This window comes from Anas acuta, chromosome 6 (genome assembly GCF_963932015.1).
Source record: "Anas acuta chromosome 6, bAnaAcu1.1, whole genome shotgun sequence".
Lineage (NCBI taxonomy): Eukaryota > Metazoa > Chordata > Aves > Anseriformes > Anatidae > Anas > Anas acuta.
The window spans coordinates 35160058-35174016 of record NC_088984.1 but is presented as its reverse complement, the minus strand read 5'-3'; the positions used below and the strand labels follow the sequence as shown (position 1 = coordinate 35174016).

The 13959-nt window shown below is 38.1% G+C and overlaps 1 protein-coding gene across 2 annotated transcripts in view; it reads right to left on the bottom strand.

Annotated features, from left to right (window-relative positions):
• Positions 1-6114: 6114 nt before the first annotated feature.
• COL3A1 (collagen type III alpha 1 chain) overlaps positions 6115-13959 on the bottom strand; it is a 50031-nt gene continuing 42186 nt past the window's right edge. For both annotated transcript variants that reach the window (XM_068686487.1, XM_068686488.1), the window contains 11 exons: positions 13463-13570; positions 13003-13056; positions 12716-12823; positions 12028-12081; positions 11810-11917; positions 10608-10661; positions 10279-10386; positions 9319-9601; positions 8718-8905; positions 8287-8529; positions 6115-7301 (listed from right to left, as the gene is read on the bottom strand). In XM_068686487.1, the coding sequence (XP_068542588.1) occupies positions 7155-7301; positions 8287-8529; positions 8718-8905; positions 9319-9601; positions 10279-10386; positions 10608-10661; positions 11810-11917; positions 12028-12081; positions 12716-12823; positions 13003-13056; positions 13463-13570 (1455 nt within the window). In that variant the 3' untranslated portion in view covers positions 6115-7154. The remainder of the gene's footprint in view (positions 7302-8286; positions 8530-8717; positions 8906-9318; positions 9602-10278; positions 10387-10607; positions 10662-11809; positions 11918-12027; positions 12082-12715; positions 12824-13002; positions 13057-13462; positions 13571-13959) is intronic.

Here is a 13959-nt window from a genome sequence, read left to right as displayed (position 1 = left end):
AATTGATGGTTTAATCCTGCCTGAATAAGAGCGGTCTTTTGGCTTGCATTTTTGGATGTATGCACCTCAGTTATAGAGTGACTATGAAAAGGAGTTTACTTTTAGCATGAACCGTGTGCTCTTTTAAAAGGCACCTTAAGATATCTCTCCTCCACTGTCCTTCCTAAAAGACCTTTTCAATTCTCCCTGCTCTGGCACTTCCCTCTAGCTTGGTGGTTACTCTTGTCTCTGGGTGTATGAGACCAGAAGTTCAAATCTCATGTCCTCTCCCTCTCATGCTCCTTCCTTAACTATTTTTTATCTTCTCAGTAACTACGATAAACATTCGACTTTAAGTTTTTAAAGCTAAAATCATTCTGTAGAGTACCAGGGTATTACACAGCAGTAGAAAAATGCACCAAGCAACGTGGAAATTTAAGAAAGGAAATTTGATATCATTGTATCTAGAGGCAATACAATCGAAGTCTGCAGAGCATAGCAATCAAAGAGAGGAGAACGAGGAAAAGCTTTTCTCTGTGAAGGCAAGTAAAGAGTCTAAAACTGGATTAAAAGCAAAATGTATTATTTATCTTGTTACTCCTGGGTAAGGGCCCTGAAGTTTATTTTTATCTTTCTGTAGTTGGCTGAGATTGAGCAAAGCAGTTACTACACTGGTAAATGTGGGAAGGGTATTGTACGCTGAGAGGTGACGTGGTTGAAGAATATAGGTATAAGAAGGTGTGTGTGAGAAATTAGAAAAATAAAGAAGAGTTTGAAGCTTTAATCACAGAATTGAGGTTGGAAGGGAGCACCTGAGAACACCTAGTCCAACCCCCTGCTCAAGAAATCATCTATACTAGGTGTCCAGTCAGGGTTTGAGTGTCTCTGTGTGTGGACACTGGGAAACCTGTACCAGTGTTTGAACACCACCACAGTAAAAAATAATAAAAAAAAAAAACAGTAGTAGTCTGGCTCCCTCATCTGCATTCCCTCCCATCAGCTATTTATACACATGAATGTATAAATTCCCCAGAGCCCCAGCGAGCCTTCTGCAGGCCAAACAGTCCCAGCTCTCTCTGCTTCTCCTGTGAAAGATGCTCCAGTCCCTTCATCATCACTGTGGTCCTGTGCTGGACTCATTGCAGTAAGTCCGTATTTCTCTTGTACAGGGGAGCCCAGAACTGAACACAGCGCTCTAGGCGTGAGCTCAGCAGTGCTGAACAGGCAGGCAGGACCACTTCCTGTGACCTGCTCCATTTGATTTAGTTTAGTCAAATCTCCCTTGGAAGGCTCTCAGAATTTCAGATGAGATTCCAGAGGGAATTCCTAGTTCTAAAACTGGGTAAAAAATTATTCGAATCCTACATGAAATTTAAGAAAGTGATTAGGATTTTCCAGACAGCAGAACTCTCTATACAAAGGTATATACATTCAGCAGACTTTTGCTTAGAAATAGTTTTAAAAGTTTTAAAATAACAGATAAGGTAATTTATCTACACACTGACTAAATCTCTCAATCTACAGATTATTTTATTTATTTATTTTTTTTTTTCAGGAAAGGGAGGATAAACTACAGACTTAATACTTGCTAGACAGTTGGACTCAATGAGAGAGGCTGTACTTAATAACAACAACAACAAAAAAGCACTCAGGAAGATATCAAAACAGATGCAAAACTAAGAGCAGAACTAAACGTGAATGTAGAAATGGCAATGGAAAGAAAGATTCCCCATCGAGCAGGCAAATATCACACAGAAAACAAGGTAAAAATTATAATAGAAAATGATGGTATTACCACACACCCCCCACGACAAAAGGTAAAACCAAACCATCAGTTCAATACATTAAATAGAAATGCTAAAGAAACCGTGGAGCCATAGACCTGGTTAGTGTGTTTATGATAGAAAAAAAAATATGATTTTGATTCTAGATTACTCTGTCCACTAGATCATTATCTTATTGCTATGAGTTTAAAGATTTTGTTAAAGCCTGTGACTTCATGCAGTCATAGATATGGGTGCCATAATGTTAGATTCAGTTTCTTAAGAAGTACAATATCTTTAGCCTACATGTTTTTCTTGTCTTGTAGTTCAGTAAGTTAGCTACTGTTAAAATTGGAGGTAAGGCTTATTAATGTATCAAATAGCATGAGAACCATTATGAAGAATATAATGAGTAACGATTCAGAGCCCTTGACTGCCCCAAAAGCATATGTATGGTTGCAAAGGGAAAACTAAGTACAAAAGACCAGCTTTCTTGTGAAGTTGTTACTCCTAGGAGCTGATTATAGGAAACATAAAATATCTTTAGAAATAGAAAAAGAAATGGTCTTTTGTTTGTTTGTTTGTTTGTTTTTCCATAAGCAGAATAGGAAAGGACACCGTGTCAAACATGAGGAACAGGACATACTGTGGTAAAGCCAGTGAGTTTTGGGGGAGGACCTGAGCAGAATGATGCAAAGATTAAAACTGAGATGCTTTATATGTGTACCCAACGTAGGAGAAAATTCAGAGAGACTAATTGCTAGTGTACCTCTTGTGCTATTGTGTATGCTTTATCATTTGTTGGGGGAAGATCTGGGAAAGTACCAAGGTATCACGCAACATTCTAACTGAATCTAAACTATAGAGGAGTTTCTTTCTATTCTGTTCCCTGCACCTTAATTTCTTGCACATTTTTGTTTCCTTGTGGTTAGAATAAGAAATCATCTTTTTATAAGTTCTTGCTCAAGGTTTTTCTAAATAATAATATTTCATAATCATTACAATCTATTGTATTCTCAGTTTTGAAGATGGAGCACTATCAAATGTTTCTACTGTAGACTTTATTCCTTAATTGAGATATGGTTATGCATCCTCCAGAGAAAACTGCAGCCTTATTTAGGCATGTAAGTGCAGAAAAAACATGCAAGTTTGTGTCTGACAAAGAATCGAAGAACTGCCCTTTGCCCTCAGTCAGCTGAGTCAAAAATCCCAGTGGTTGTAATAAAAGAACACTTTTGTAGTTCCGGAACCTCCAGTCAAATATTTTTCCCTGTATGGTGGGGAGCAATCTTCCCAGAGACACAGAAACACGACATTCTCAGAACATTGTGACAATTATAGGATCCATCATGGTAATCTAGGAACCTCTGTCCTTTAAGGAACATACTTTAGTCTAGATAAAAAATGAGTAAACCCAAAGCGTTTACTGCTGCCATATCAACATGGCTACTTCCTGACAGCAATCCTCTTCTCTGCCTTGCAGATGCAACCAAATGAACAAGGAAGCATCAGTAGGCTTTTTCAGGTACCTTGGAGGTACTGTAACAAAGACAGTAAAGCTGACATTTGAGTCATGACAGAAACCTTCACAAAACCCCTCAGGAATTGGGACTTGTTAATTGTGTTCTTAATGGATATGAACATAGACCTGAAATTCAGCAACAAAATGCAAGTTTTGATCCTTAATCCAGAGGTGTCCGTGGCTAAATGAAAACTGAAAGGAGACCATGCAGTTCATCTTGTGAATCTCCTCTGGCAGTAATAGAGCAATTTTGAATGAGCATAGCTTTGTCATGGGCAACCTGGGGGAAAAGAAAAGAGGATGACCGCAGACCTGCTAGGCAGGAGGTGGCACAAGCAGAGTGGCTGCTGTGATGGGAAAGCAGCAGGGCAAGTTAGTGTCAATGCTTCCAGAAGACGCTCTTTAAGCTGTAGTTATTGCAGGACAAGGTACAAGTAAGAAGACAAGAGCACCAGGAGTTTTTTCTACGAGACTTAATTCGTCCTGGAGTGGCAATCCCTCAGCACAGAGTGGATGACATCTGACCTCCTCATGGTAAACAGGTGGGCAGAAACAGCTGAGATGTTATGCTGAGAAGGTTCCCTATCGGAAATAAATATGAAATATCTGATATATGAAAAATATCCTTCAAAATATCTTTCTCAGTATTTTAGGTTTGTAGATTGTCTTTAAGATCATAAGATATAATTACAACCACATGCTGAATTAAAATGCTAAATATGAGGAAAAAGATTTCCTACACTTCTGTAGCTTAGGATTTGTGCAACAAATGCCTCCTTACTCACAGTTCTGGAAGAGAAGTGCTTAATTTAAAAATCATAACCTGTCAGGCCTGATTTCTTTCCTGTGCTTTCTAAGGTCACAAGACATTTACATGATTTTTCAAAGAACCACTAAGGTCTTGGTTGAAATGGGCATGTTATCCATTGCAAGCAAAATATTCTTATTTGGTGACCCTAGTACAAATTGGAATTTATATACCAAATGAAGACATGCTTGAATATGTGCTAAAATCAGTTTAGAGCTTGAAAGCAAGTGTTGGTGTTTCCATGCATCTTTGAAAGTTCTCTAATTGTTGTAACCTCTGCAAAATGGGGTTATTTCCACAACTACTGTGATCTTGATGCTCTGTCTATAGCGGTGAGTAACGGTGCTGCTAGCCTTGAAGTTGCAGGTAAGATTTATTACTGTTGTTGTTGTTATTGCTATTGTTGTTATTATATTTACCATGTAAAATAAAAATTGGAGCCATTTGCAGACTGATACAATAAGAGTAAGAAACGGGACTAGAAACCTAAGTCTTCCAAAGGCTATCCTTATTTTGTAGGATAACTCTTTTTTTTTTATCAACGTGGTCTATTTCATATTTCCCTTGTCTCAAAGGCCTTCCTATAAAAGGGCAGAAGTATCAGAATCAATATTGGCCTAAGTAGTGACCTTCTGAAAAAAATGAATGTTATTTGAATTAAGTAAATTACTTAGGTTGAGTAATTATTAGCCGTCATACAATCAGCCACGGTAGTAATGGAGATTAGAGGCTATTTTTCTCTGTCATGTGTGTTGAGAACAGGCTTTTCCAATGCATTTTTCCATCAGCTATCATTCCTAAGAACTGCTTTTGTAAAAGTTCAGTTCCAATTATCAGACTTCCCACCATGTAATGTATGTCAGACTAATGTTACATGTACTTCCCATCTTCCACAAACGGTAGCTATTTTCATTATAAAATGGGGAGTTTTCCTGTGAGAGCCAATATTTTTTAATGAATTGCTGGCACTATTTTTTTGTGTTGTAAGTACAGTCATGTCTGCATTGATACTGTATTTGTGCTGGCAAAGTCTTCCTAGACCTTCAGTGCTCTGGTTCTGTGTGGGCCTGTCCAAATTCCGTGAAGCTAGAGCAGGCCGGTATCTTGGCTCAGCCCCAAGCCTACTGAGGTTTCTTAAAAAACCTTCAGCATTTCTCCACTTATTTTTCCTGCTTGGTCCAATCTAGAAAGTATTTTTAGAGAATGCCCGATTTGCAGTCAGTCATCAGCAAGAACATTTAAGACTTTATAATTTTTTTCCCTTAAGTAAGTTTTGTTGTCTGACCTTGTTGTAGGAGTGGCCTTCATCACCCTGGACTCTGAGGTGATGCATGGTGGTGCAGTAATTCTGGCTGTTTTCTCTGGCTCCTCTGGCATGGTAAAGACTGAGTCAAGTCTATCAATCAATCTCTACCTGTGGGAGAGGTTTCACAGCCAGGATTCTGCTGTGTGGCTAATTTCTTTCTTCTGGCCTGAAGCTCAGACACCATCAAAGTACTGAGGTAATTGCAACAACTTGAGCTTTTGTTAAGGTCAAGAGATGACTGAGCTGCGCATCTCTATCAGCTATAAACAATATGGAGATGCTTAGGTTGTCAGCTGTATCAAAATAACCAATGCCAGTAGCCTGCACTGTAGAAGACCCTTGAGGCATTTTATATAAGCAGCCTACAATGGCCTGTTTAGACTGAGGCACGGTTTTGAGTGGAGAAGTAATTAAACTCTTGTGTTTCCTCCAAACTGAACTGTCTAGGTGCACGGGTACTGTTCTGGTTCTTTCTGTCAGAAATGAATCCAGGCTGATGGTCAGAGACGTTCACCGTGCTTGAAAACATGAGCCTGGAAGAAGAGTGGAAAAAGTAAGAAAATTTCATTGTATGATGCCATAAATTGCATTCCTTAGGATTACAAGGTTTGCCTTCAAGCAAAATTATCCGAGAAAAACAGTTAACATAGTACAAGTTACCTTATTAATTTGTTGTAATTTGTCTTACCTTATTAGTTTGTTTGAGGGAAAAAGTACAAACAGTAAAATTAAAAAGTCAGTTTTATGAAACAAGGAGTTTTATTAAGATATTTTATTATGTGTCTCTGTAAGGAATAGACCAACAACCATATAAAAGCTTACAAAGATGGTTAACCTTCAACACTATAAATGTGTTAACGTGAAAAAAGAAGTTCACAATTTTGCTTCTTTATTGACTTTTACAGTGAAGGGAAAAAATTCTGAGCAATGACATGCCAATGACAATCTTTGACAGGAGACATTTACAATTGCTTTTAATCCTTATATTTTGTTTTAAAAAGCAAGTCAATAACCCTGACTTGCAGAGTTAGGAGTGAAAAATACATTAGCACCATCATATTAGTCTTTTACACTTCCCTAATTTTAGTGGTCTTGACCAGCAATGACAGGAAAGTAGAGAAGCACCTTTGATAACAGAATACAATCCAACAATAAAATTACGGTGACAACTGCCATTAAGGTATTAAGCTCTTAAAATACACTGTACTTTTTCACAGCTAATCAGTACAGCAATAACAGATTTTTGTACCAAATTATTCCACTGACTTAACCAATGGGTTTAATGTGTTTTGACTGATTTTTGATGGATTTTTTTTTTTCTGGTTTGACTCATCAGACATCCCAGTTTCTGTCCATGTTGAGGTAGTTGAAACAGGGGAGTCTTTCTAGCTTTATGGACTGCATCTTAGAAAGAAGGGTAAACTTTGGTACTGGGAGCAATCAGTGCTTTGTAAATTGGCTAACATTCAACTAATAGAACACAGTGTTGTTTTATTAAGTGTTGAAGTTTTATTATAGCACCACGGAGACATGTTCTGAAGATGGAATTTGGTAAAAAAAAAAAAAAAAAGAGCAAAAAGCATTTTTACTGTATTTTGTGTAATAGCGAAAAAAAAAATAACCCTTGATATCAAATTAATTTTCCCCCAGAAATTTTGTTAATAAATAACTGGGATACAGATGGTCATCTGTACTAGCTGACAAGGTTAAAACAAAGGAGCACAGTTGGAGTGTGAATCTGTTTGCTGGGGTTTCAGAAAGAGCAGGATCTTCGATTTATAAGAAGCAGACCGGGCCAATGTCCACGCCAAATTCTTGATCAGGACCACCAATATCTATAGGTGCAATATCAACCACAGGCAACCTCATTGTCTTGCGTGTTCTGTATTCAAAGACTGTTTTACCCCATTCACCAGTGTGTTTCTGTGAAATGAAATAAGTAGAAAAATGTTAGAAATCAATGTTGGGCTATATAAACGTTATCCTATAGTTTACTGCATTTTCTACTTTATCTTTCCATATTACTTTATTCCTTTCAGCATCATAAAAACAGGACATAATCTCCTTAGAAATTAATACGTTGATAGCCATTCTTAATTTCTGGTCCGACACTAGATGGTGTTTTAGACGTTTCTGCTAAGAATGGATGGGATCCCTGATGACAGCTGGGTACTCTGGAGCAGTGCCCTGACTTAGTACTGAAATATGCTTGGTGTGCTGAGAGGTTGTACAAATGGCTATGCAGCAGGGAAAGTTTTTTTGGCTACAGGTCAGAGTGCTAGCAGTAATGAAGTAGCTCTTCATGTTCATATTTTAAGAATGGCCACAAAATGGCTGTGAAGTAGATGCATGCGGGTGTCCTTGTATGTTGCTAATCTACAGGTTGTTAGTGTTTTGGGATCCTAGAAGGAGGCAGAAATAATATCTCGTGTTTAGTATTTATTACTGAAAAGGCAGCAGTGAAAGATTAGCATGCTCATTTATGTTACTGTTTTTCTCCAGTACTTTCTGCTGCAGTAAAGGAGGCACAGTTGAACATGCAAAATACTTGGGTTTGTGCATTCCCATAATCATAGCCTATGCGACTGGCTTGACTTTGCTAGCCTTGAATTTCTTGAATGACTGAGATGATTCACTTACTGCTGCTGTTAGTTTTAGATTTGACATGAGATTGGGATCAAAGCTTGGTCCCCACGACTTCACTGTGGGCCTCTAAATGTCTTTGGCTCTAGAGCAAGATGTCTGTAAAGTACAGATTTAATTGGGAGTGTGTGCAACTTTCTACAGTTGCAAATGTGTCCTTTCCCAGGACCAAGATCTTTCAAGGCTCTCTCCCCCTTTATTCTGGGCCTAGTACTCTAGCAGGAGTTATTTATTAGACTACCACACTAAAGTCTTGTTTACTTACAGTACAGCCGTCTTCCAGAACTGCATACATATATTTGCTGTTTCCTTCAGCCTTGATCTCAGTTTCCACAGAGCTCATCAGCTTCAGAGCTTTTTTAACGTTCCCGCTGGCTTGATCCATGTAGGCAATGCTGTTCTTGCAGTGGTAGGTAATGTTCTGGGAGGCACGGCTGGAGAGGATGCGGAGGAACGCCAGCTGAACTTCTGAGACATCCTCTGGGAGGTCAGGATCACCGTAGCTGAACTGAAGAGCACAAAACGTAAGCAAAAGGTTTTCAGTTAGTCATGCCTAGAGCTGGTTTATGTAATTACTATTTACCCATTAAATAGTTAGTTCAGTTTAATTTCAGGGTTATGTCTTAGTAAATTGTGATGTATATGAGTACATTATATGTACTACCTTTTTGGCTACTAACAGTGTTAATTTCTCACCTGGAAGCCTCCATTCATAGACTCTCCAAACCAAACATGTTTCTTTCCACTGTTTTCACTGGTCCACCAGTTTTTCCTTGGCACAGTGCTGGGGTTAGCAGAGAGGCATGTCTCACCAGTTTCCATATTACAGTATACTTTAATAGCATCCATCTTGCAGCCTTGATTAGGATCAATCCAGTACTCTCCTACAGGTGGTAAAAAGAGTGAGTGTTCAGGGACTTAATATACATGTATTTGGAGAAGAATTCAACTGTATGACATTAGGCTTATATCTATTTCAGAAAATAAGACTATATAAAAATACACTGATTTTATGTGAATAGCGTTAAAAGACACTTAAATATAGAACTTTTTTTTGAAAGGGATTTAAGCAAATTTTCACTTATAAGTATGTAAGGAGTGAACTGAAATCAGTGTATATACTGTATAAATGCAGGGTATTTAAATGATTATTGTGTTTACCAACTTTATCATGACATTTGTAGAACAAATTAGATACTTTTTATAGCATATCTCTGAGTCTTTAAATATTCAAAGACAATAATATTCAGGAAAGATCTAGACCTGCTACCATTAGCGCAATAAAAACTTTGCATACCACTCTTAAGATCAGGATGGCAGAATTTCAGATCTCTGCAGTTACGAGCTGGATTCTTTCGTGATCCATCAGGACTAATGATATTTTCAATCTGGTTGTTGATTGATTTCATTGAAGACATGATCTCACTCAGGTTGATGTCATTTTCCTTTGGCTCATCTCGATATTCATATCCGTAGCCTACTGGACCTTTTTCACCAGCACCCAGGGAAGCTACACCACCACCGCAACATGGACCGGGAGGACCAGAAGGCCCAGGAAGACCAGGTTGGCCTGGTGGACCCTAAACAGAAACAGTGGAACATGATGCTGAGTAGAGATCACAGGTTAGAACTATAAATCTGTGTGGACCCTAATCTTAAAAAAAAACAAACTCATTTCATTTACTTATTTTTTCATAGCAAGTGACATTAAATATGTTAGACATTCCAGGCAAACATTTCTTTATGAATGAATATTTGTTAGGAAAATAATATTTTCCTAAACTTGGAATTTTCTTTTCCTAATTTTGTCAGGCTGTGACTGTCCTCCTTCTACTTAAGCTTTAGGAAGGTGGAACCCTTTTCACCAAAATCCAGAGGATGGGCTATTTCTTGGCTTTGTAAGTAGTGCCACAAGCTATGCTGGCGACCTCTACGGTGCTGGTCTCTTTGGAGGAATTTAAGAAAGCCCTTTTTTAAGACACAAAGGGAAGCTGTTCTCTGAAGTGGAGATTCTATCTTCCCAACGTACACAGAAAAGTCAATAATTATCTGGGACTAACACCCAATGCATCAGTAGTTACACTGAACTACAACTTATCTGTTTTTTTTTGGACTTAGGCTTGACAGATTGGTCTGTCCTACCACAAGCTCAGTCCATGAAGTACAGAATTTTCTGAGGGAGATATTTAAATGGGAGAGAGCTTTTGTTTAATGAACAATTGCTAAAGAAGTGTTTGAGTGTGCACAGTTTACTTACTGCAGGGCCACTTTCACCTCTGTTACCACGGGGGCCAGGAGGACCAATTGGACCTGGATAGCCGCTTGTACCATCTTTTCCAGGGGGCCCAGCTGGTCCTGGGGGACCCTAGAACAAAGGTGAATGCATATATTATGGTAAAAATTGCTTACCAGATAGTCTTAATTCAAAAATATTTGTGAGAGCTTTCTAAAATTTCTGTACAGTTTATCAGGTGTTTTCTTTTTTTTCAGCAGTTGCCTGTTAAGATGGTCATTTTAATATTATTATTATTTTTTAAACATGCTGAATCTTTCCTCCAGTTATCCTAAGTAAGGAGTTTTTCTTACCCTTGCACCTGAAGATCCTGGACTTCCAATTGCACCTTGTGGACCCAGGGGACCCTATGAGGAACAGGTATGTAAGTCATTCCAGTAATCTTTTACAGCTAGCTGGATGTGCCTTAAAAAAATACACTGAAAACATCTTTATGATTGTATGAAATACAAGTTTATGAGAGGACTATGTCAGGTATGAGAAAGAATAGTTGTCACTCTTGTACCAGTAAAAGTTACCAAATGTTCTCTTAATAAAAAAAAAAAAAGTGATATTATCCAAAATGCAAGACAGCCAATGGACATCAACAAGCTTAGAATGGTATCTTGTATTCAAAGAGCTAAATCATGTGTTTTAAAATGATTCATCTTCTCATTGAGAATAAATTGAAATAATGTATTAATTGAAATAATTTATCAGACTTCTTTTTACTCATAAGTGACTCAATAAGATAATGGTGTGTTATTAAATAGATTTACATAGGTGGCATTTATAGTTAAAACTTCCATAATCTTGCCATCATTGGTAGAATAACTAGATGCTTTTTAGTTTCTTGATTCTCACTTCTACCATGCATGCTATTAAGAGTTCTTTCCACTATAACCCCCTCTTTAAGTTTTTATTTGTCGTAAAAACCTAGGGCATGCTTGTCTCTTACCCTGCAATATTAGCTATTAAGAACTGTTCCAAATGGTAATGCATGTTTACAAGTCAGTAGTTTACAACTTCATGCCCATTATGCTCTGATATTAATTACTGTGAAAGATGCCTGACAGAAGACATCTTTAAACTCCAAGCAGCTTTTTTTTTTTAAATGGATTTAGATGCCTAACATATATATATATATATATATATATATATATATATATTATCTCTGACAATTTAATCAGGAATTGCCTATATATATATGAGTACAAAGAACGTGTTTTATTTATTTATTTATTTATTTATTAAGTCAGAAAGACACAAAACTAAAAGGAATTTTAGCAAATTCAGCTCTAGCTCCTTGCAGCTTCTTCCAGTTCTTTTAATACTTTTTCAGGTTGATTCAGGAACATGAACTTTTCAACATATATGACAATTAAATTACGCAAGTCATTTCTTTGTATTTGTTTCTCTCCTCTGTGAATTAGCTAAAGCCAACTAGTTACCTGAGATGCAAACCACATAAATTAAGAACACAGATGAAATTCCTAATCCAATGCAAAATACTCACAGGAGGACCAGGGAGACCAGGGGTACCAGGAAATCCTCTATGACCCTTGATGCCTGCGCTGCCTCGTTCACCAGTTTCACCTTTATCACCACGAGGACCTTGAGGACCCTTCAAGAGTAGATTTGCAATAAAAGGAGCATAGAAAGAAATGAGAATCATGACGAAATCTCAGGAAACAGTGAATGTGTTTTATCACAAATACTTTAAATGTGACTTACAGCAGGACCACGAGCACCAGCAGGACCAGCAGAGCCAGGAGGGCCAGGTGGACCCTGTAACACAATAAGAACAAGATAGAATGGATTCGTTGCAATCGACTAGACCACCTTTTTATTTCCAGATGAGTATCTTCAAAGCCAGAGACAAGGAAAAGCTACACACACTATATATATAATCAATAAGAATTTTGATCAGTTGCTTTTCCTACCAAAGTTATTCTTACTCAGCTGCTCATATGCACCAATGCATACCTCATGCAGAAGACTCCTTTTTCAATTTGTGAGGTGCTCAGTGCACCCAGTGCTGGTGTCAGCGCTTCAGAAAAATAACTTTAATACTTCCAAAATTACTCCCTTAGTTTAATAAATAAGGCTGCTTACATTGAATGAACATTATATGGGATGAAAACTAATGGCCTGGTGGGACGATGTGCTTTTTGGCATCTTAGGCATGTGAATTTTGAGTTTACTGTATACATAGTTATCTGCAATATAAACTGTGATGTCTTTCCCCTTGATATTTTTATAAAGTGGCCCTCAATGCCAAGAAACGAGGGCAGAAACAAATACAGATAGTTATAGTATCAGTCTTCCAAACTTCCACTTCTATTACTGCATGAAATTGACTTTTCAATTTTCAACAGGAAAGGTACATAAATAAGCAGTTGGCTATTTGTTTTGGTTTTACCTGAAATCCTCTTTCACCAGCTTTTCCAGGGGCACCATTGTTTCCTGCAGGCCCAGGGTGACCAGGAGGTCCTGGAGCTCCAGGAGGGCCACTTTCACCACGGTCACCCTGCAGATGGTAACAGCAAATAGAGAAAGAAATTTAACGTTTTATAGAATTTCAATGTAAAGACTGCATTCTTTGGAGTGTAACAGGATTGAGGAACAAGTTATGCGGCACAGAACTAACTACCTATATTGCCAATATTACACAGAGATGACAATCTAAAGACAGTGCTCAGTCCTTACTTTGCCTCCTGGGGATCCATCGCGTCCAGGCAAGCCATCCGATCCAGGGTTACCCTGGAAAAAAACAACAGTGTGGTATAGTTTGTTTATAAACTAGAGTATGAAAAATCACCATGTTTTCTAGCAAATTGAAATAGTGCTCATCAGAGCAAGGGTTTTCAAAAAACAAAGTGTTTCTGGAGGTGGAGGGGCCCATGAACTATTTATTGGACATTTTATTTTGTAAGTGCATGGGCAGTGAAGTCTCTTGTTCAGTTCCAAGTGAGACAGAGACATGGTCCACTGGTGGTAAAACGTAAAACAAAGATTGTACTTTCTCCTAACATGAGAAGGCAATCTGCACAGGACATCATCCCTCAGGTGCTTGAGGGAAGCTTTATGAACCTTAAAACATTGTTACTTCCTGAGTCTTCTGTATATATCTCACAAGCTATCAGGAAGGCCTAACACATCCACTTACGTCTCTGCCGGGCTCTCCAGGTAAGCCTCTTTGTCCCATAGGACCTTGTGGACCAGGAGCACCACGTTCTCCTGGAACACCATTGACGCCTGGTTTACCGTCTTCACCCTAAAGAAAGAGGGAAGAAATTTAATTGTAGATAATGTGCTTATGAAATGCCATCATGTTATACATCTTTAGCAAAATATACAGTGATTATGAAGGCGACCTGATAAAATGAAGTGCCAGTGTGACTTTAGTGATTTTGAGTATTTGGAACAAGAGAAAAGAGGTGCCTCAGGGTATGGTCAGCTATTTTGGCTGCCAGGCACACACTGCTGACTCACGTTCAGTTTGCTGTCTCGTTATTTACTTCTAATGAATCTGATCCAAAAGTCTTGGTATTAGAGACTAAAGACAACCTCACATCCCATAGCTGTCCAGTGGATGTTTTGAAGCCTGATCTTATGGTTGTAAATGCAAATAAATGGATTAAAAAGCATTAAGAAGTATAACAT